We start from the raw sequence: 23,722 nt of genomic DNA, 5'->3' as shown, positions 1-23,722 counted from the left end.
CCAATCAAATCTCAAATTTTAGTAGGTGAACAATTACCATCCTTTGCAGAGGCGTGTGCTTGTGTCTTATGTTCTGCATCTAAGGACAATGTACAGGGTGATAGTGCTCCAATTAATGACAAGTCTGCTTTAGTTGTTAACAACAATAGGATAGAGCAACTTAGTCCTGGACGTGAGCAACTTAGCTTTGGACGTGGCTCTCATGAAAGAAGAAGTAAAGGAGGTCATGGAGGCCAAGGCACCCGTGAGTGCACTCATTGTGATTTGAAAAATCACACTTGTGATACTTGTTTCAGATTTAGTTGGAAAACTTTCTCAGTTTGCTAACGCGGTTACCACTAAATAAGCTGAATCAAGTTCTTCAGCACAAGGGTCCCAAAAGACTTTTACTATATTCGAGAAAGATTATGTCAAATTTCTGCAGTACCAAACTGCAAATCACGCCTCTCTTCTCTCTGCTCTTTTAGCACAAAAAGGTTATGCTATGACTTGTCTCTCCACATCATCTAATTTTGACTCATGGATTATTGATTCCGGGGCTACTGATCATATGTCAAGTACCTTTATAAATTTTCCTAATTTCAAGAGTATATTTCCTTTCCTCATGTTACTTTAGCTGATTGATCTATAACTAAAGTGAAAGGACTAGGCACTGTAAAAATTAACCCATCTCTTCCACTGTCTTCTGTTCTTTACGTATCCAATTTACCTTTAAATCTAATGTCTGTTAGTAAGCTTACTAAATTTTTACAGTGTTCAGTTTCTTTTCTCCTGATTTTATTGTCATTCAGGATTTAAGACAATGAGGACAATTGGTGGAGGGCATGAGCATAATGGTCTTTATTTCTCAACTCCAATGGTCCGATTGCGTGTCTTGCTACTATTTCTCCTCTTGAAATTCACTGTCGTTTGGATCATCCATTTCTACAAAATTTGAAGAAGTTGATTCTTACTTTGAGTTAGTTGTCATCATTAGAATGTGAGTCTTGTCAGTTAGGAAAGCATCATCGTGTTTCTTAGCCCCTAGAGTCAATAAACGAGTTTCTGAACCCTTTTTATTAGTTCATTCTGATGTTTGGGGTCCTAATCGAGTCACTTCAAAATTAGATTTTAAATATTTTATAACTTTTGTTGATAGTTTTTTCAAAGTTACATGGCTTTATTTAATGAAAAATCGTTCAGAACTATATTTCATTTTTTATGCATTTGTTACAGAAATAAAGAATCAATTTGGTGTGCTATATGTGTACTTCGCAGTGATAATGCAAAAAAATATTTTTGCACTCCTTTTGATACCTTTATGACTAAATCTAGTATTTTTCATCAGTCATCTTGTCCCTACACTCCACAACAGAATGGAGTTGCTGAAAGAAAAGTTCGACATTTAATCAAAATTGCTCGAACACTTTTGTTGCACATGAATGTGCCCAAAACAATTTTGGAGTGATGCAGTTTTAACTGCATGTTAATTAATCGCATGCTATCCAATATTCTTGGAGGCCAATTACCTCACTCCCTTTTTTTTTCTCACGAACCTATATTTAAATTACCTCCTAGTATTTTTGGATGTGTGTTTCGTTCATCAACTTGCTCCCAGGGTGGATAAATTAAATCCTCATGCTATTATATATATTTTCTTAAGATACGCACGAGCGCAAAAAGGATATAGATGTTACAGTCAAGTTTTAAATCGTTTTTTTATTTGTGTTAATGTTACTTTCTTTGAATCCACTCCTTATTTTATAAAACAATGTATGCTTTGTGAGTCAGACCAGTGTTCCTCTTTTTTTTCTCCTATTTTACCAACTCCTTCATTTTTATTACCTAAGTTATCTAGTCCACCAGATTCCACAACTCGACTATCTCGTCCTAATTTTCAAGTTTATTCTCGTCATTCCCTAGTTGAGAAAGCTCCTGATATGCCAAACACTTCACCAATTAACTCTCAATCTTCAAATCCAGGTATGACGCCCTCCTGTGAGTTAAATCTTCCTATTGCTTTACGCAAAGGTAAAAGACATTGTACTTCTTATCTTATTTCTAATTTTGTTTTTTATTCTCGTCTCTCTTTGTCATATTCTTTTTTTGTCGCTTCACTTGATTCTGTATCCATTTCTAAATCTATTATCCATACTCTCAATCATCCTAGTTGGAGATTAGCTATACAAAAAGAGATGTTTGCTTTGGAGGAAAATGATACTTGGGATCTTGTCCCTCTTCCTTCTAGTAAGCCTGCTGTTGGTTGTAAATAAGTATACACTATAAAAGTACAGCCTAATGGTTCTATTGATAGATTGAAGGCTCATCTGATAACTAAAAAATTTACTCAGGTGTATGGAATCAACTATTTAGAAACATTTTCTCCTATTGCAAAGATTACCTCTGTTCGTCTTCTTATCTCTTTGACAGCAACTTATAATTGGCCATTACATCAGTTGGATGTGAAAAATAAGTTTCTACATGGAGATTTGGAAGAAGGCGTGTTGTTCAGGAGGAGAATTCACCGTTGGTTTGTCGTTTGAAAAAATCCTTATATGGATTGAAACAGTCTTCTAGGGCTTGGTTTGGCCAGTTTAGTAGTGCTGTCATGGAGTTCAGTCTACCAAAATGTAGAGTAAATCACTCTGTATTTTATCAGCATTCTAATGCTGATAAAATTTTATTAATTGTTTGTGTGAATGATATTGTGATTACAGGTGATGATATTGTGAGAATCCAGAAACTTAAATTCAATCTGCAGATAAATTTTCAGACAAAGAATTTAGGTCATTTACAGTATTTTCTCGATATTGAGGTAGTTTGGTCTAAATATGAGATTTATTTATGTCAAAGGACATATATACTCGATATGCTGAGTGAAGTTGGGATGTTAGGTTACCGACCTGTGAATACTCCTATGGACCCTAATGTGAAACTAGTAGGAGATCAAAATGCATTACTAGATGATCCTAGGCAATATCGAAAACTTGTGAGTAAATTAAATTATCTAACTATAACGAAACCTGACATTTTATTTGCAGTGAGCGTTGTGAGTCAATTTCTTGATACCCCTCGTACTAGTCGTTGGAATGCTATTATACGAATTCTCATATATCTTAAGAATGCTCCTGGACAAGGGTTGCTGTATCAAAATCATGGACGCACTGATATTGAATGATATAGTGATGCAGATTGGACTGGTTTTGCCTCAGATCGAAGATCGACCACAGAATATTGTGTGTTTATTGGTAATAATTTAGTGTCGTGGAAGAGTAAGAAGCAAATAGTTGTCTCCAGATCAAGTGCAGAATCTAAATACCGCGCTATGACTTACACTGTGTGTGAGTTGATTTGGTTGAAAAGCATGTTACTTAAAATAGGATTTGAGCATAAACAGCCTATGAATTTAGTGTGTGATAATCAGGAGGCAATTCATATTGCGTCTAATCCAGTGTTTCATGAAAGGACAAAACATATTGAAGTTGATTGTCATTTCACTCGAGAGAAATTGCTTGATAGAGTCATCAAGACAGCTCATGTACCGTCTGTAAATCAATTGACTGATTTGTTTACCAAGAGTTTAGGGGACTCTAGGGTGAAATACATTTGTAACAAGTTGGGTACTTATGATATATATGCTGCAACTTGAAGAGGAGTATTAAGAGAATATAAGTATTCTTGTAGATAATAAATTTGTAAGGGTATTCTTGTAAATAGTTTGTTAGGTTTATACTTCTATAAATACTAGTTGATCACTCATAATATGATAGCTAGATGTTTTTCTCCCAAAATACATATTCTCAACTGCATAACAAGAATCAAAAAAGCATGATTACTGAATCATGACACTAAGAAAATTCTTGATTCAAATGGCAAGGACAAGGGCAGAGGAGAGGAAGTGAGAAACATATCAAACGTTCTTAAATAAACATTTTGAAATTAATAGATTCAAAGGGGGCTAAGGCCACAACCCAGCAGCAAACTAGTTCCATGTTGTTTTATTAGAAAGCCAAGATATATGAAAGTCTGTCGTTTCTAGAAATTAGCACAATCCAAAACAAGTCTATCCACTTGACACATTTACAATATCTCCAACTTCTCAAAACTCCAAAGTCAGCAAGAGAAATGGAATAACACTGCCAGAATTACCAAGAAAAACACATTCTTTTGCCAAGAATTTCAAGAAGTTCAGGAGACATAAATTCTTTCTGATCATTAAAACAAAAAAAGGTTGGTATCCACAATGAAAAATTCACCAAACAAAGGACTAATAGAAACTTTGCAACATCTACAAAGAAAGTGTAAGCTAACATTCAGCAAGCATCTAAAAAATTAAAATCAAAATAAAATATAAAAAATATAAAAACCTCAACAGGAGAAAGAGAAGAACACAAAAAACCTATCAGTTCAAAAGCATTACCTCACCACCCCAGGGAATGAGGAATTGCCTGGTCTAATAGCATTGTTTGATGAAACTCCCAATCCATCCAACAAAACCTCCAGTCCTCCTATACTACGAAAATGATTCTGACCCCGAGGGTTATCAGCTAATGACATCTTAAGAGTTCTGAGAGTTAAATACTGAAGTGATAGATCAATCCACTGTTCTTTCATGATTAACCTCCTCAACACACGCAGAAGCTCTGCAACAAAATTTGCAGTTGAAACTTAAGAGAATGGAAAAGAATCTTAATTAAAAGAAAAGAAAAAAAAGCAACCATAGAAACAAAAATCAGCGGAGACTGATTTAATTTCATTTTCCATGGCTTTATATCATCTTACGCAGCAGAAAAGACAATTCACCTTTTGATACACATTAAGTAGCTTGAAAAAAAAATTAAAAGGTCCTTGAAACAAAGTCCAACCTTTGATTGCTCAGGCTATCTAAACATCCATACGCTTAACATATATGAAAAGAAGGAAGAACCTCTGATTCTTTCAAGGGACTCTATTGCGAAAAAAAAAAAAAGCTGGAGTAAAAGCAAAACCCTCTCTGCTGTTATGTAGATCTCAGGTACTTGTAGTGCATATGCAAAAGTTAGCTTCCTGCAGCTGCCTTAATCAGCTTGCTAGAGCCAGTAATCCAATAAACACAAAAGTCTATAGTAACTTCCTGCAGTGCTCGACCATCTCAACCATTGGTGAGAGAATAATACTCTAAAAGCTAGTTGCTTACCAATTTGCCTTTATCATCTCTCATCAAACAGCAGTTAACTATTCTCACACTTCAGAAGAAAATTAATTTACACGTCTAGCAGACAATGTCAACCACTTTCTCCTCCCCCCCCCCTTTTTATGCAGCAAAATAAAGTGAAATTGCAACCTAATTCTACAGCATCCACACTAGTACTTCAAAGTTGCGTACTTGAACTTCAACCTGGACTCATGGACGAAATATGCATGCAACATAAGACCAAACAATGAGCATGATCATGTTAAGGAGTGCGTGCCATACTCGCCAAGAGGAGATAACAGTGGCTGTGCTTGGATAGGAGATTATTTGGAAAAATTATTTGGAATAACACTGTAGCACTTTTGTGATGTGATGTACATGAGATAAAAAGGTGGTTGAAATTTGTGTTTATGATGCAAGCTGAATAATATTTGGAATTTTTTTGGCAAATCAAGCTAACCAAACAGACCCACAGTGGCTCCGCAACCCCCCAACTATTGAAGGCCTTAGAGAGGCAGTTGATGTCCATAAGCCTCCAGAAAGAAGACAGGAAGAAGACTGCTTATTAATTTAATTCCTTAAAACTACGCACTAGATTGGACTAAGAATCACTGTTTTAAAAAAGAGAGAGCAAACAGAACTCGAACATATAGAAGGAAATATGATGATTGGATTCAGAAGTTCGACAATTAGAGGTACAGACGAGTAACCAAATAACCACAATCAACTCCAGTACCAGGTTCAAAAGTTGCACAATTTCCTACTCAACTCTCAGCCCACAAACCTTTAAAGGCTTATTCAACCTCCAATTTGTATATCAATCAGCTCTGATGTGTTTGATCTCATGCATTGGATACCAGAAAGAACAATACCACATCAAACTATGAGGCAAAGTCACAAGTTTCCAGACTATTTATGTATTCCACAAGCTGAAAATGACTAGGTACTTAAAACATTATAAACAAGAAACTGCGTACCTTACCTACTAACCAATTAAGGCCACCAGCTTCCATGAGTAAAACAATGGCCCTATGATGCCACTGCAACAAAGTTTCAGAATAAGGAGCCTTTACACTAGTAGAAGATTGAGGTGATGTTGCACCAGTCTTTGGTTCATAAAACACCCAGCTGCTGTTGTTCAATTGAGTATTCTCATATTCACCAGAATGCAAGTCAATAAAGCTACATAACACTAACACCACATGAATTAGTATCTTCTGCAAAATTACGGACTTGTCGACAAGAGAGGTTGGCAAACTTTCATCTGCTGAAAGAGCACTACTAATGGTCTTGAGTTGCACAACAGTAGCTGAAATATAAACATCCCGCAAGGTTAAGTATATGTTCTGAATTAATGAAGACCCACAGACAAAATAAGGATTGAAACAAACAACTAAAAGGAAGCAGCAATCAAGTAGAAGGGAATCACTAAGATAGTTTTCTTTCTTGTAGTATTTAATCTCAATGGTGCTAGAATACGTAAACTGTCCACTGAGAGTTATAAAATCCCAAAAATAAGAGAAAAAGTAAAAAGACCGTCTTCCCAAAGAAAAAGACTAACAAATAAATCTAGGAACAGAGAAACAGGTCTGCGGCTTCCTTCCCAACCTCAAATAATCAACAATTACAGAAGATGTACAATGGAGAACTGCCTAGCACACCAAAATTGCAAATTAGGCAATCAGCATGATCAACGTTTCTTCCAAGGGCAAAACAAAAAGGCTATAAAGGATAATTACACCAAAGAAGAAATTAACATTTACCATTGAGGATGTCCAATTGACAGCAGTCTATACTAGTGCAACAAAAAACTTTTCATGAAACTACAAGCATCTAACATCATAATCCACTTTCTCTTACTCAAAATTTTGAAAACAGAAAAACACTCTATTTCAAACAACCAATAGAAAATTAATGGCCATGATAGAAAATAGGCACTAATTTAACTGATCAGTTATAACCTTTAAGCAAGGTTTTAGAGCTCTGAAACATTTCCTCATTGTCTGCCACCCCTCCTTAAACCTCATTGTCCTATTCTAGGTTCTCCTTCTGTTTCTAATCAGATAACAATTTACCATACTCGCAGAGTTCTCCTTCTGTTTCTAATCAGATAACAATTTACCATACTCGCAGAATATTGACTAATAAACTTTGTTTGTCAGCAAATTCAGCTAAAGGAGCATAAATGAATTAGTATTGAAAATAAACCACGAAAATTGCAATTCAAACTCATGTTCCTGGAAAGCCAATGTTACATAGAAATGATACAACAGGATCTGCCATTTCTCAAATACATAAATTTTCTATGGCAAGAAGATCACCTTAAATCTTCTTGGAACAGATTTGAAAGCTATGAGTACTACAAAACTAATATAAAAAGCATAACTTCACATTATCATCAAGTTTACCCAACATCACTTTTTTAGGATGATGTTTAACCAGTGCATTCAAGTACTGTCTCAAGGGATAGAAAACCAAATGAGTTAAAAGAATTGCTCAAGTAAAAGATTCTTGCAGTTAGATATATACTGTTGAATAGTTCCATCTATTTTCCCCATTGCACTACATAGTTAAACATTATACTGGCTGGCTAAGCTTGGTGCAATATTGGGATTTTTTGGAACAATCAAAGGGGTCATTGTTCGATTAAATCCTCTAAGCCTCTTGAAATATAAGATCCTACCCGCACCGCCCTCCCCCACCAAAAACAAAAACACCAAAAAAAAAAGCTGCAAATAAAATCAGATGACAAATTATGATTCGTTTGTGCAATAGGGATGATGCAAAACTGAGACAAACAAAATTTAAACTGCACATGGCTTTCTGTTTCCAGATGGGAGAGACAAAGTTCTTCAATAAGCACCTAGTACGATAAAACGGAAAGAAAAGTCGCACAAACCAATACTTGTACCTTTCAGCAATGCTGTAAGCTTCTGAACACCACCATAAAAGCCAAAAACTCTGCAATTATGCATCGACCGAGTGATAACAGCCAAAGCATCTAACACGGGCAACCCCTCATACGTGATAGTGCTCATATGACTTCCTGAATTAGCTGTGCCTGATTGGACAACTCAAATAATTAGGAGGACAATAAGTACCTCAAAACACCATATTTGGAATTTCAGAATGCTACTAAAAGAATGACGTGACTTAATTATGTGACAAAAGCTGTAAAATCTCGATAAGTTTCCGAATGGACTAAACAAAGCTGACTGAACGACATTATACTTAAGAGATTACATGCAAATTAGAGCAAAAAGTTCCCACAAACACGTCTACTCAAACAAGAAGACAATCCCAATAACAGAGTCTAGAGGATTCCATTTTTCTCCACTAACATTGAATAACAATAAGTTCCACAAAATTCTTGAAAAACAAGCATGCAAACCTATGATTCCGTAAAACACTTCACTATATACTGAAGGTCAACAGAAGCAGTTATGCCTGCAAAATGCTCAGTGGCAAAGCTGAGAAAACAGGAGTACAATAAACTGAAAAATCCAAAGATGGTTTTAAGTCGCAATAGAACTCTAAGGAGAAACAGATTGAGAAAAGCAATGTGATTGTTATGTAGTAAGTAAAGCAAAAGGGAGTACAAAAAGTAGCCCTGTTCCCCAAACTGATGCAAGAATTCAGACAAATTTAACTGTTCAATTAAAGATCAAGAATCTGGAGGTGGAAGCATTCATGAGTTTTTAATATACTCTCAAATATTTAGCCCCAGATAGATGATCAGATCAATCCTCAGAGAACAGATATAGAATCAACTTACATTCTGTAACCATTGCCGTTATTTGTGTCACTTCTTCAGCTAAAACATGAATAATCTCAGAAGGATGGCCATTTGAGCATCCAATCACCACATCACTTGGATGTGCTGAGTATTCCACAGGTAAGGCGGAGGAGGCATGATCAGGAGATTGGCCCACATTAGGTGGTTCCCAGTTCCGGTATACAATCAAAAATTGCTTGAGAAAAACATAAAATAACTTCCTTTTTTCCACCTGCAAAACATAAGATTAGAGACGAGATTCACTTCAATAAAGACTAAAGCAAGGAAAGAGCACCAGCAGACTACCAAAATCCTCCATAGCCTCCCCCCTCCCCCCCAAAAAAAAGGATTAATAAAGGGAAAAAGGAAGAAATTTGCATCTCACAGTTTCAAGCATCTCACAGTTTCAAGCCCAAAAAACAGACGTAAGAAATTGAGCAGAATCATGGTTCAGGAAGTTAAGTTCATGCCTAAATAGACGTTGACTCTTCAAGTGATTTACAAGGAAAGGAACTAACATAGGTAGATAGCTAAATGGAAAAGCCTAAATCAAGCTTGTATACCAGTACAAATTCCAAAGTTTCACAAAATCAAGAAAGCTGACAAAAGGCATAAAATTGCAAACATCTGGAGCCAGAAGATATCTGGCTTAACTTAGACCAAAGCATTGAAACTCAAGGACAATAGCTTCAATCCAAAGGTGAAAGTAGTAATTTGAAATAATCAGGATGGAATGGAACCAGTCCTTCTAGCTGTCTAAAAACAAAGTAAATTGATGTGTATTAATCAGTAGTAGTTTATATTCAGACTCAAAAGTGGCTGCACTATTGGGTTTCACTTTAAGCTTACTATGTGACATTGGCAGATTGGAATAGCAGGAATCTAACTCAGATATTGGATTCAAAGGGATGTATGAAAGATCAACATCCAGATACTAAAGCTATCTCGGTCAGAAATAATACTCGGTCAGTAAGACATTACATTCCTTTATTGCTGTGTGAGAATTCTAGAGCATCAACAAAGAACTTTTTTTCAGTTGTGATATGTTGATCGGTGAGATAGCGAACCTCATCTTTCCTAGGCAAAAAGCTACTTCATTATGTTTAGTGAAGGAGAAATGGAAAGGGTATGGAGGCACTGAGAATAAAACCTCATTTTACCATTGGCCAATATCCTGTTGTCCCCAAATATACAAGTCTTTTGACATTAAATGCTCTTATAACTTCACATAAGTACATAATTCATATTTGGTTGTGTTTTCTAATTACCTCCCTTGAAGACTGTTTTGTCTTGGGACTTAAGAAACTGGCTTGACATTTCAAAACTGAATCAGCTTTGGTTTGAACTTAGAAGATGAAAACCAAACAAATTGCATTTGACAAACCAAAGCCAGAGCTTTGCACACGCCAAAAGTTTCACATCAGCATCAAAGAAGAAAAAGATTAATTTGACTTGTTCAGGGAAAATTCTAATATTCTATCTTCATAAATTCTCAAAATTTCAAATGTTGCCTATCATTCAGAGTCCTAATACATAGAGCTCCAATTTTAAATCTACCAAGTGACAACAATGTCATAAAGCAACAACAACAAGAAATTCCCATATGTACCTTATCGAAGGAATTATCATATCTGTCCCATAAGGTATTCAGGATTGCCTCATCACCAACCTCACTAAAAAAGAGAAGATACTAAAATCAACCATTGGAAATAAACAAACAAGATAAAGTAATGAACAAACTACTACTATTAAATTAAATATTAATAGGATTTGCAAGTAGAAAGATAAATCAAAGTAACAGAGCCATGTCCAACATAACAAAATGCATTGGACCTCTTTCTCTTATGTTGGCGAAATAATTTTTTTCGTTTCTCCTAAACTCCTCCTAAACCAGAAATACATTAAACATCAGAGTGCTCTTGTTATCCAAAGCAAATTCTCAAAGTCCCAAAGGATCTACAGTTTCTCTCTCTCCAAATTATTCAAATAGAGCAAGATATGCCATCTCAGGTTTTTTCTTTGTGCAATAATCTTCCTCTAATCAGCTGATCTCCAAAAAAAATGGGTGTTTTGACCCTTGTAAAGTATTCTCAACAAAGTGCTTTTATTCTGTAGAACTAAGTGCACTAGAGTTCACAAGGCAATTTATACAAACCTAACTCCGCCAACACTAGTAACTAAAAATTAGGGGAAAAAATAGTTGACCCCCAGACTAAGCCTAGGTTCCCTAAATGAGCACAGAAGCTCATTAGCCAAACTTCATGTTCTCTATTTCCTAAAGACGTTAAAATGAATTAAACTCACAAAAGATGAAATTTTATCCACATAAGCATGTACAGATTTTTTTGATCTAAATGATGATACCTATAATATTTGTGAAACAACAGTAATGGTGATTTGATCTGGTAATTTTAGCAGTACAATAAATGATTAAAGGATGTGGTTTCCTATTTCTTTCTTTTCTTTTTTTTAGTTTTTTGGGTTGGGGGGTGGAGGCAGCTGCCTGACCAAAAGTTAGACAGGATAAATCTCTGTCCTGGATACCCTTTCTTGAACACTCTGCAGATTACAAGCAAGGGTCAATGGCAGGAACCTAAAAAAATGCTCAATACTAACCTTCCCAAGATCAGAAATGCTATCCTATCCAATCATGAAGCAAATAAGCGCTGATAGGATGGCACTCGTTGGTTTTGTATCTCAAGTTTTTCAATTATCAAGAAGCTATTAATAGGAAAAAAATACAAAAGATAAATTAACCACATTAAATAACAGAAAATCAAAAACCAGTTCTCAGGGCAAAGGATGGCAGGATTTTGAAAAAAAAAAAAAAAATTGTAACTTGAACCAAAAGTACATTCAGTGTGTATGCTAAAAGTGTATCAATTACCTAACGCCTACTCCTAATCCCCTCAAATCCTGTTTCTCCATGATTGACCACAGTAGGCTTACTGGCAAAAGATCATCCTAAGAATATCCTAATTCATTCAAAGTCATCATGTGTTTAATCAAGGTCATCCCAACAACACTCATCCTACATCCCCAGCATAATTTTCTTGTTACGAGTTGACAAACACTGGGCAAAATCAAGACCATAACTTTTTTGAACCAAGCATCTAAATTATTGCACCTTTTAACCTATCATTCAATTTCAAAAGGTGCCAACCGATGACTCTAAAATAATCACTTTTAGTTCCTCTTCCGCAAGCTTCAGTAGATCAAATTCTATTCAGTACCTTGTCATCTTGGTAAAATGATAACCACATGGCATGAGCATTGCGATTTTATTACTGAACACACGATTTAACACAAACAAGCATATAATTCCAATTCCACTATCTAATGTACACAGTTTGGAGGAAAATAGACCATGATCAACGGGTATTCCAGTACCTGAATCGAATTTTTGGAGAAGGGAGAGAAAACCTCTCCGACCGTGACGCCGAAGCAAAGTCTCCACTCTGCCCAGCCGATGTCCTCCGGATAAGGTCAGCAACTCCCTTGACAAAATTCATGCTTCCAGAGGCCTCAGCACTTATCAAGTCAAGACTTCCAACAGCCACAAATCAAATTTGCAGCCCAACATCACTCTAACCACACAAAACTATTCCTATTCCAACAAAAACCGACAATCAAAACTAGCTTAATCAATCCGGAGCTACCTGATCATATACTACTTAAAAAAAAAAAAAAATTCTGAGCTTCACAAAGTTCACCGACAAAGTAAAAAGTAATAAGAATCTAATTCAAGCTAAAGCAACAAAAATAGAACTCAAATTGACGAGTTTAGAAGTGTATTAACGGTAAATTGAAATGAACCGGAAAATGAGATTTTACCTGATCGGAAGGATGAATTTGTCAGTGAATATCAATTTGATTTCCCCTTTTCGTTTAAGTTTTTCTGTTTCTAAGGGTTTAGGGTATCCAAGATCTGGGAATGAAATCTCTGCGAAGGTTGAATTAATTTTTCACGTCATTTAACCTTTTTTGATAAGTTGAAAACGTTGAATTCACGTAAAGGAGGAAGCCCGGCAGATACATGTGCACAGGACCAATTTACAATTAAACATTCCTTTTTATGTAATTGTTAAATCTTTTGGGGTCGGAAAGAGCAAAGTTGTTACGCCCCGGAAGTTTAATAAAATTCTAAAATGTCCCCTGAAAGTCTGGAACTTTGCAATGGAGCCATGGAGCGGTGGACTGAATAAATATATCATGACCTTCTTCTTTTCTTTACAGAGGTTTGTACTAAGTAGATGTCATGCCCTTCTCTAAATTCGTCTACTCAACAAAATTAGTTCCATCCATCCACAATAAGATTTGTTTTTGTACATTTAAGTGGTAATGTGGCTAATTGATTGGCTTATGCGAAATGGAGTTTTTTTTGTGAATTTTAAGAATGTCAAAGAGTTATCTATTTAGATTAAATCAGTCTAATAAATTTTTGATTGCGAGTTAAACAAGAAGAAATTTTAGGATTGGGAGATGAAGTTGAGCCCATTAAATATTAAAAAAAAAAAGAAATCATAATTAATGCATAAGAGACTTCTTTCTTTTTGTTTTTCTATCTTTATCCGTTAATGTTTTTTGTCCAAAAGTCTTTGATTAATGGTTTGTGTATATCTAAAATAATTTTAACTAGTATTTTGCCCATGCATTAGCACGGCATATTTTTTAAGTGTGGTTATTTTTAAATGCATAAATAATTCACCAATAATGTTTTTACATATTCACTTCAAAAAGATTAATGCATTCCAAATATTAAACTGCCAAATTATTCTTAAAAAACTTGTATACATAAATTTATTACAATGTGATAATATTTATTAAGCAGTATAATGCATATTTATTAGCATTGTAATTAATTTTCTCATGAACATGAGATTCTACACCTAGTCATATTCATTTTTAGTTCAAGACCAAAAAAAAAAAATACAGCAATCTATTTTTACACAAATGATATGAACATGCACTTGTGCAACTTTCCTAGAATACTCAAGAAAAAAAAAAAAAAAAAAAAAGAGACCAAACCATCATATGCTTTAATGTTTTACCAAAAACAAAAAATAAAATGGAGATGCTTTACTTTTGAAGGAAAATTTCATGTTACTTTTGGTTTTGGACACGCAAGTTAAAAAGCACGCTACCACCACGGCGGCTGGGCCGTTGGAAAAAACGAGATAGTCAACTTGAATTGGGCCTGAACCCAATACAATACTAGTGACCAGTGACACTTTAAGTCCAGCTAAACACTTTTCCATCTGCCAACCATTTCCTGCAAAACTCCGTATTGTTAGAATTTTTCTACAAAAATTCACAGTCCAATCAAAGCCTTGGACTTCTTGCCTTCGACGCAATTCTAGAGTATACATGTTTTTTGGTTCCACGATCCGTTGTGAAGTATGTGCAATCATCCATAAACCAGTAATCATGTAAGATTAGAGAGTTTAATAAATCTTGGACCTTCGAGCACTGGCCTAATGGATTTACTAGCGAGCCATTTGCTTTCCCTCAACTCCACCACTTATGCTTCATTTGTAATGTTATTGGATCCAATAGTTTGCATTAAATATATTTTAATGGATAGAGCACCCGTTAGACGAACCATAAAATAATACACATGCTAGAGAAAATTTCTATCTATCTCCGTCGTTTCTAATCAAATCAAATACCGTGTCCAATTTTCAGCTAATAAAGTATGGATTAAGATATGCTATACAACAAATATTAATAAGATTACTTTCGAAAATTTATTCTCCAAATCTTGATGAGGATTGTGGTTCATTATTGGACAAGATATTTATTTACCTCTACAAGCATAAAGAATGGTAACAAATCCACCATACAATAATATTGGCGCTTAAACAAGCATTGTTTAGCTCTCCATTATCATCCATGTGGTGGGTGTTACAGATCATAGATGATATCCTCTTGTGTTATTTTATTTCCAAATCCAATTTTGTATACTCGCCGGGGTGTTTGTAGCCCACCAACCTACCCAAGATTAATTAATCCAACTGTACCAACAAGTATTAATTAATTATTGATTTAACCAGTGCCAACAAGTAATGCTCTGGCAAATAGATTCCAGGATTATGCTTTCAAGAGGACACTTTCAACTTTCTAGAGGTATCCAATTACTCTAATTTATGAGGCGTGATCATTTGTCAAAATTCCAAACAGGCTTACGAGTCACGTACGTGGCAGAATCAAAACTCAGTGAAGTTCCTGGCTGTGAGGACAAATTGAGATTTGACGATTCATCACAAAGTTAATTTTTGCTATGGGAAAGATGCACAACAAGTCTCTCACATTTCAGAGTTCTAAATTTTTTCGTCCTTCACATTTTGAACGGTGCATTTATATCTCTCACTAGTGTAAACTCACAAATTTTGTTCTATGCTCTAATTCCTATCATGTATTGCTCCGAAACCGTCAAGGAACCAAAACATGATGAATGAGTTTCAAAGAATAAAATGCATCATTTCAAAGTGAAAAAAAAAGACTCAAACCACAAAAATTGTGCAGTGATTGCATCTTATATATATATATATATATATATATATATATATATATATATATATATTTTTTTTTTTTTTTTTTTTGTTTTTGGTCAATCGGCAACCCCCACCTGCAGACAAAAGAGTGCATTACTGCACATTTTTGGATTTTATTGCAGATGCAAATGTTTGAATTCATAACCTGCAATCAAACATGCACTTTATGCTTCACCTGATAGCCAACTCGTTTAAGGACAATTCTTTGCATCTTTTATATTATCATGATGGAGCAGGAACATGATCTCTCTCTTTAATTTTTTCGCCAAATGTACCCAGACTGAGAAGCCACTTCCTCTTGTCACATGAAGAGAGATTTTTTTTTTTTTTTTTCACATAAAAAAGAAAGCCAATTGATGAGGTTATTCGTCGTTGCTGGCATATTATCAAGGATCCAAATGGGCACTTAAATCTAAGAATAGTAACAATTTCCCTAATTGGCTGAGAATTTGTCACTATTGTGTGGAATGTGGGAGACAGTCGAATTGCACCAATGCAAAGGTTATACAAGCACGGATGCCCGTTTAATGCTCCAAAGTGAAGTTCGAAGCTGAAGCTGACTGGACCCCCAAAAAAAAAATTATATGGCATCATTTGTCATTAGCTTGTTTTGGTGAACGGTTTCAGCCTTCAAAGCTTAGGTTAGTGGTGGGGAAGATTGACGAGAAACTCTAACCAATCTCGTGCTTGCAACCTCGATAATATCTGAAAAGTTTTTATTATTCCCAGGTTCAATACCAATCCTCCTTCAACAACCAACTTTGTGGGAAAACTTAATTAATAAAAAGTCGTTTGTCAATCACTCAAAGCACTTAGTACCACTTCAATCAAGTCGTGCCTAATTTAGACAAAAATCATCAATTATTCTGCCCCATGTACCCTTGTTTCGATTATAATTTTCTGTAAAAAAAAAAATTTAACACATTTTTTAATCAATTTTTTACTTTACATATATCAAATTATTATAATATATTTTTGTATCAAAATTTTTTAAAATTTTTTCATGTTTAAAGTCACAATTGATATCATTAACTCTGCTGTAGCTTGCAACTTAAGCGAGATGATACAGAAATAAAGAATTCCTATTCCGCATATCAGTTTCACTTTCTCGAAGAGAAAAATATGGTTTCCCTTTTCCAAGATGAGATCTATTCCCTTTTCCCGTAAACGGTAATGAACTTCTTTATATAGAAAGTGTCTCTTCCGCAGGCCTTTGGGTCCCCAAAAGCCACTGAAATCATCTACGAGTGGGACATTTTAATATCTTCCAAATCCACCAATTGGGAACTAAACAGATGTCTCCACTCAGTTGGCTCACTGCCCTTAATTATGATTGGCCCAACATCAAAATCTTTCGCCCAAATAAAGCAAAAAAAAAAAGAATAAAAATCAATGACAAATAACTGTTGGTTTTTTATTCATTAAGGAAAAAGAAGGAATGATTGGGTTATAAGACCCTTTTTTTTTCTTGATAAGTAAAAGGTTTTAAATTCAAGATCTTCTACTTACAATCTGTTAGGATCCAAACGCGGAATAAACCACATTGAGATATCAAATGCACAACAATTTAATAGCAAATAAGCCACAAGTATGAAAGATAAACGACATACAATATTTAACGCGGTTCGACTCCACCATTGAGCCTACATCCACGGAAAGAATCCTATTCTTTAGTATGAGAGAAAAATCCTATACAAGAATACAATTTGAACCCAAGCCCAACCCTTGTATACCATCTCTCATCTCCTAAAAACCCTCTCTCACACCCCATGTATAAGGTTATATGATGCCCCTTGTGTCTATTGTGTAGTATGCCAACTCACCTATTTATAGAAAACATTACTGTCAAAAAAATCAAATAACAATTGGAAACCAATACTATTTCCTAAACTCATATAGAGTAGAAAATAGTATCTAATTCTAGTTAAATAGGGTTTTACTTGACAACTATTTCAAATAACTAAATCCAATTAGGAAACTAGTTACTTCTCACACCAAATAGGAATCTTGACTAAAAGAAATTAAGCCAATTTCCTAACAAATCTCCACCTTGGCGAATATTTCTTTTAGCAAACACAGCAAACCATCCAAAAACTCCATTTGCCTTTTCCCACCAAGTACCTTGGTGCCTAACTACACACCCGAATCAATATAGTTCTGACACCAAATTGATTCAATCGGCAAATGAACATGTGTAGTTACTTCGAGTCCAATTTCCAATTGATTTGTGAGAAGGTACCTCAATTCACTATCCCCTTTGTAGGATTTTTTCTCACCACCACTTGCAATCCGGGATCCCCTTCTGTGAGTTCTAACCCTAACCATTGAGGCAACCAAGTGGTAAAATCATCATACTTCTTCCCATTCTCAGGACTGTTTCGCCATGTGTGATTTTCAAGACTCCACCTAAAACGAAAAACTGGTAACTGTCAAAGTCTTTTGGCGCATAGAAATTAGATTTCTTTGTTTCTTTGGGACATGTGCCATACCACCCAAAGAACATAACCAAAATTTAAAATCCACCGAGATAAAGTATCAACCGTTGGAGGTGTGAGAAAGTCTCCACCAATTCAAGTCCAAAATCAAAATTGGACTCTACTTTTTCTTGACCTTTGAATCACCTGCCTAGATTCACCGTTAAGCATCTCTATCTTTTCGACTTCCCATCCTTGACCATCAATGCTTTTTGTCAAGCCATTGAAACAAGGATACTACTCATTAAATCGTTCAATTAGTAACAGCTATCAATCCACTTGATCTCAATAGTTAAATAGGATCCAACTACGAATCTTGAGCAGTTCAGTCTCACAACCAAGCTCTGATACCACTTATGAGAATCCAAACGAGGAATAAACAACATTGAAATATCAAATGCACAATAATTTAATACTCCCTCCGTCCCGTTTTGTTAGTCTTGATTTTTTTTCACACAGATTAAAAAAGTGTAATTAATTTGGTTGGAAACATAAATTTAGATTAATAATTTCCTAAAATACCCTTATGCTAATCAATGCAGTCAATGTATTCAATGTATTGGAAAAACTCAATGTATTCAATGTAGTGGGTTAGTATTTAATAACAATGTATTAATAACAAGATATTTAATAAGGGTATTTTAGACAATTTGAAAGATTACTACATTTCTTAATGGGAAAGTGGACTACAATTTGGGACGGACGAAAAAGGAAAACAAGACTAACAAAGTGGGACGGAGGGAGTAGCAAATAAGCCACAAGCATGAAAGATAAACGACATACAATATTTAACGTGATTCGGCTCTACCATTGAACCTACATCCACGGAGAGAAACCTATTTTTATTATGAGAGAAAAATCCTATACAAGAATACAATTTGAACCCAACCCCAACCCTTGTATACCATCTCTCATCTCCCAAGAACCCTCTCTCACACCCCATGTATAAGGTTACATGATGCCCATTGTATGTCTATTATGTAGTATGCCAACCCATCTATTTATAGAGAACATTACTACCAAAAAAATCAAATAACAATTGGAAACCAATACTATTTCCTAAACTCATATAGAGTAGAAAATAATATTTAATTCTAGTTAAATAGGGCTTTATTTGACTACTATTTCAAGTAACTAAATCCAATTAGGAAACTAGTTACTTCCCACACCAAATAGGAATCTTGACTAAAAGAAATTAAGCCAATTTCCTAACACAATCTTTCCCGTCTTATCACATGACCCAACTCTTCCTCCAAAAATGATTGGTTATATCATACATGGGATAATAATCGTGCTTGGCATAAATCTTGTTTGAGAAAACACTTTTCATAAAACTTAAGCAGGTGTAAATTATAAAAGATTAAAATTTAAACACTAATATCTAAACAATTTTTTCAGTGCCTAATCAAAGTACTATCAAAGTTATCGATCGTGGTCCTTCACTGTTCGACTAAATATTGTAATGTTTGGTTTATGCTAATGCTAAGATTAGCTTTAAGCTGTGGTTAGTGGACCAGCATCTCCTTTTGTTTTAGGGCTGATGAACAGTATTAATAGGTTGTACATTGAACCTAGTCCACAGAGCTGTCTAGAGCAAGGACTAGGATTTTCTACGTAAACAATTAAGGTAGATTAATCCAGAGGAGAAAGAGATCGATTGATGTTGGAGTTTATACTTTATAGCCAACTTTGCCTTGTTATATCTTTAGTTCTTTACTGTAGTATATTTTGTGGTCCATCATGGATTATTGGTGTTAATGACGCAAAATTTCATGTGCATATTCCTTCATTTTCATATGAAGAAACCCAAATTTTCATGTCCATCTTCCCTGTTCCTCCTCTTCCTCCGCCCCTTCCCCCAGTGATCTGGTTGCAACTAGATCGAGTATGTAGAGGGGAGCCGGGGGATGAGGGGAAGAGAATGGGAGGTGGAAGAGAGAATGTGAAGAGGGAGGAGAGAGAAAGGAAAAAGGAGGAAAGAGGGAATGGTGGCGGTGATGAGTAGGGATGGTAGTATTAATTTTTAAAAAGTATCTTTAAAATATTTTAATTTTAAAAAGTATTTCAAAATATATTTTAAAAATATTACAAAAAATATTTATAATAAAATTTTTTCATATATACTGTTATAGTAAAATATTTTAAAAATAACTAATTCAAACAAAACACTACCCTTCCAAGAAGGAAGAGGATGAATGCAAGTACTAAAAGTCAAATCTGTAATTGACCAAAGAAATAGTGTGTTGAATCTAATGTTATATCACGTGCTAATAAGACTTTTATCACTGGACTATCGTCATTATTCAAATGTCTTATTTTCTGGTAGCCTATTATGCTAGTTAAGTCCTTGGAAAAAAAATGGATAATCAGTCTTCTGCATGAAGGATAGAGAAAAAGGGGTGTCAAATCTGCAAGTGTTGAAAGTCAGTTTGTAATTAACCTAAGAAAAAGGGTATTGGATCTATGTTGACCTTGGTCGATCAATCCTTGGTTTTGATGATTAACAAACCAAAATGTAGATTTGATCTAATGTTTTTATGTGAGAAATTTGTTAGAATCAGGTTCAATGGTGTCAAGGAAAGAAAACCAACCAAATGAAGAAGCAAAATCAGGTCACTCATGTCGGACGGCCAAAAGGAAACTATCGGACGTCCGAAAGGATGAAGAACATCAAGAAGGAAACTCTGTCGGACGCTCGTGAGGAAGCATCGGACGTCCGGAAGGATCGGACGCACGCCTCGGACGCACATCGATCGCATCGGACGTCCGAGAAATTTCGCAAAGATTTGATGACTCTCTGCCTACGTTCGGACGCAGGGTTCGGACGTCCGACAGGTGGTTCGGACGTCTGACAGGCACCTGTCGGACGTCCGACAGGCCAACGGCTAGTTTTGACAGCATTTAATATTTGACCGTTGGAGAGCCTTTTGGAGCCATTTCTCACCTTCTATAAACACCCCAAAGCACAAGAAGACAAGAGACTTTTGCCAACACAAAATACAAGCTTACAAGTGAGATTTTTGAGTAGAAAGATTCTTTGTTGGTTGTATAAGGGGTTGGGAAAGTTGGGTTGTGAGGTTGCTCAAGTGAAAACCTTGGTGAAGGTGAACCTATCACTTGGAGTGGTAAAACCTTGGTGAAGGTTGCCTCATTTGTGTAAAATAGTTCTTAATTGGGTGAGTGATCTTTCAAGTGTAGGTTGTTGAGGGTTAACTAGAATAGTTGTAAAACTCTTTGGCTCAACCAAAGTGTGTTTGGGGTGAGGAAGGAGTGAACCTTCACTTGTACATCTTGGTTAGCATCGCCATCAATTGAAGAGGCTATTGGTTTGATATTTGGTTTGCATTTCTTATCTTTTCTCTTTAATTAAGTTTTCTTTATTGTGCTTAAATTTGATATATCTTTGTGCATCATTGTGAATTTGTTTGTACTCATTGGGTTGCACCGGGCTCTTACAATCTATGTTTAGCACGAGCTATCGACACTGTCACCATTGGACTAAAATCAATATTCAAATGTCTTATCATGGATTACTTGCTACTATAGTAGTATGTTAATTATGTCCTTGGAAAAAAGATATTTTGTCCTCCAAGAGGAGGTTAGAGAAAATCGCAACCACAGTTGGTCGGAAATGGAATCCATGAATTTCATTGTACGAGGGAAACCATGCCAAAAATCTAAAACCAATACATTTACCACAATGCTTTGACATAATTATGCTTGGTACCATAATCCTTATAAATTTCAAAAGCTAGGTTATTTTTCAGAATTTTTGTAGAAAAATAAGCAGTTATAATTTGATATATGTGAGATAAAAGATGATTAGAAAATTTATTCACGAAAAAATGCAAAAATTTTTAGGCGAAAAATGACAAGCCAAAATTTTTAGGTGAAAAATGACAAGCCAAACAAAGTTGTCACAATAAAGTTTTCTTCTGGTCATTATATAGAGTTGAGAGCAAGAGAGGGTTATGATATTCATGCAACCCTTCATTATACTTTGAATGTTTTCTAGGCTAAACGAGAAGCACGTAATAATAGGATCCACAAAAAGTGAAAAACAAGTTTGTGAATATTAGATTACCCTCGACTAGGGCTGCAAACGAGCCGAACCGAGTCGAGTTTTGAGTTAATCGAGCCGAGCCTTAGCTAAATTTTATCAAGCTCGAGCTCGAGCTCGAGCTCGACGAGCTGGCAATTTTCGAGCTCGAGCTCGACTCGAATCAAGTCGAGCCGAGCTCGAGCTCGAAAAAAATAAAATTTTTTTTTATTTTTAAAAAAATTAAATAAAATAATATTTTTTTCTGAATAAATAATAAAATATTAAGGATATATCCGTAATTTCACTATGAAAATAAAAAATAAAATATATATATATATAATATACGTAATTTTATTATTAAATAAAAATAAAAATAAAAAAAATATATATATATATTCAAGCTCGCGAGCCTAACGAGCTTAATATTCTGAGCTCGAGTTCGAGTTCGAGTTTGACTCGAGCTGGCTCGAGCTCGACTCGAGCTCGATTAATGTCGAGCTCGACTCGAGCTTGACTCGAGCCGCTCGCGAGCGGCTCGCGAGCGGCTCGATTCGTTTGCAGCCCTACCCTCGACAAATGGATGTCGGAACTTGGAAGTTTTGGAGAACAGCTCAGAAGAACAAATGCCATTAATTGGATGAAAGGGCTCCTCCTCAGTGTTTTGTTGGCTTTCGATCGAGAACAAGTTTCAAACGTCATAAGATGTATATTCCTTTGGCAGACTGAAAAATATGCTTGCAATGTTAAATTTCGTCCTATGGTGGAATAATGTTCTATCTTTCAGATCAAGAATTGTTATGAATACCATTGACCAAGTATGGGATTCGTGTAGTATAAGCTCCATTAATCTAAAATATAACTGCATTAAGTAATGAGATGAGTACAATAAAGAAATGATACATCTTCTTATTGGAATTATCTGTTTGAAATTTTTTTGGCACAATCCATCTTTTTTTTTTTTAAAGAATTACCAAAATCAAGAAGTGAAAGACTAGGTTCAATGTTTGTATTGTAAGTTATTACACTTTCTTTATAACTTATTTACACACACTGATTTGCTTGCATCAGCAACAAATTTTTCAATCACCTTTTTATCTCACATACATCATATCAAAAAAGTGCTATAATTCTTTTTTCACAAAATTATCTCAAATAATTTATAATTCAAACACTTGTTCTAGCAACTTCACCACCACAGGTCCTTAGGGTTTTGCCATTTTTTTGGAAACTGAATAGCCAACTACTTATTTTTCTTTTTATTTAATGGTAACATTTGGTCTTTCAATATGTAAAATAACTACACAAGAAAAAAATGAAGGTTTTTCTAACGGGTGCCAATAGAGGGTCTGTTAAAACACCTATATTTTATCCAACCTATCATATATATATATATATATATATATATATATATCTATATACTAATAATTACTACTTTATTTCACATTTATACACCTTCCCTAATTAATCCCCTTGCATTTATACGCTTTTCCTAAATAATCTTATATTTCTAAAGATAAAACACCTGAAATACATTTTAACCAGTATTCATAGAGCACCAGTTAGAAAAATGAAACATGGATGAATTAGTCAGCAATTAAATGATCCATCATTAATTACTTCCAAGTTTTTTAAAGTACATTGCATTAGTCGTACAGTCATTATATCTACGGCCATGCACTTATTCTTGCGTTATATCGCTCTACAAATCGTTGACAACTTATGTAA

General features: G+C 35.0%; 1 protein-coding gene across 5 annotated transcripts in view; it reads right to left on the bottom strand.

Annotated features, from left to right (window-relative positions):
* The window catches only part of LOC113714706 (BEACH domain-containing protein B), a 40,303-nt gene extending 27,334 nt beyond the window's left edge, over positions 1 to 12,969 (bottom strand). For 3 of the 5 annotated variants that reach the window (XM_027238721.2, XM_027238718.2, XM_072068918.1), the window contains exons 1-7: positions 12,762 to 12,968; positions 12,318 to 12,534; positions 10,537 to 10,600; positions 8,928 to 9,159; positions 8,064 to 8,213; positions 6,135 to 6,461; positions 4,400 to 4,622 (exon numbers count right to left, since the gene is read on the bottom strand). In XM_027238721.2, the coding sequence (XP_027094522.2) occupies positions 4,400 to 4,622; positions 6,135 to 6,461; positions 8,064 to 8,213; positions 8,928 to 9,159; positions 10,537 to 10,600; positions 12,318 to 12,439 (1,118 nt within the window). In that variant the 5' untranslated portion in view covers positions 12,440 to 12,534; positions 12,762 to 12,968. Of the gene's footprint in view, positions 1 to 4,399; positions 4,623 to 6,129; positions 6,462 to 8,063; positions 8,214 to 8,927; positions 9,160 to 10,536; positions 10,601 to 12,317; positions 12,598 to 12,761 lie in introns of those variants that run through there. The other 2 variants (XM_072068917.1, XM_027238723.2) reach the window with 2 other exon arrangements.
* Between the last annotated feature and the right edge of the window lie 10,753 nt (positions 12,970 to 23,722).

The sequence above is a fragment of the Coffea arabica genome, chromosome 10c (genome assembly GCF_036785885.1).
Source record: "Coffea arabica cultivar ET-39 chromosome 10c, Coffea Arabica ET-39 HiFi, whole genome shotgun sequence".
NCBI lineage: Eukaryota > Viridiplantae > Streptophyta > Magnoliopsida > Gentianales > Rubiaceae > Coffea > Coffea arabica.
The sequence above is the reverse complement of the archived record's forward strand: the minus strand, read 5'-3'. Positions and strand labels throughout refer to the sequence as shown.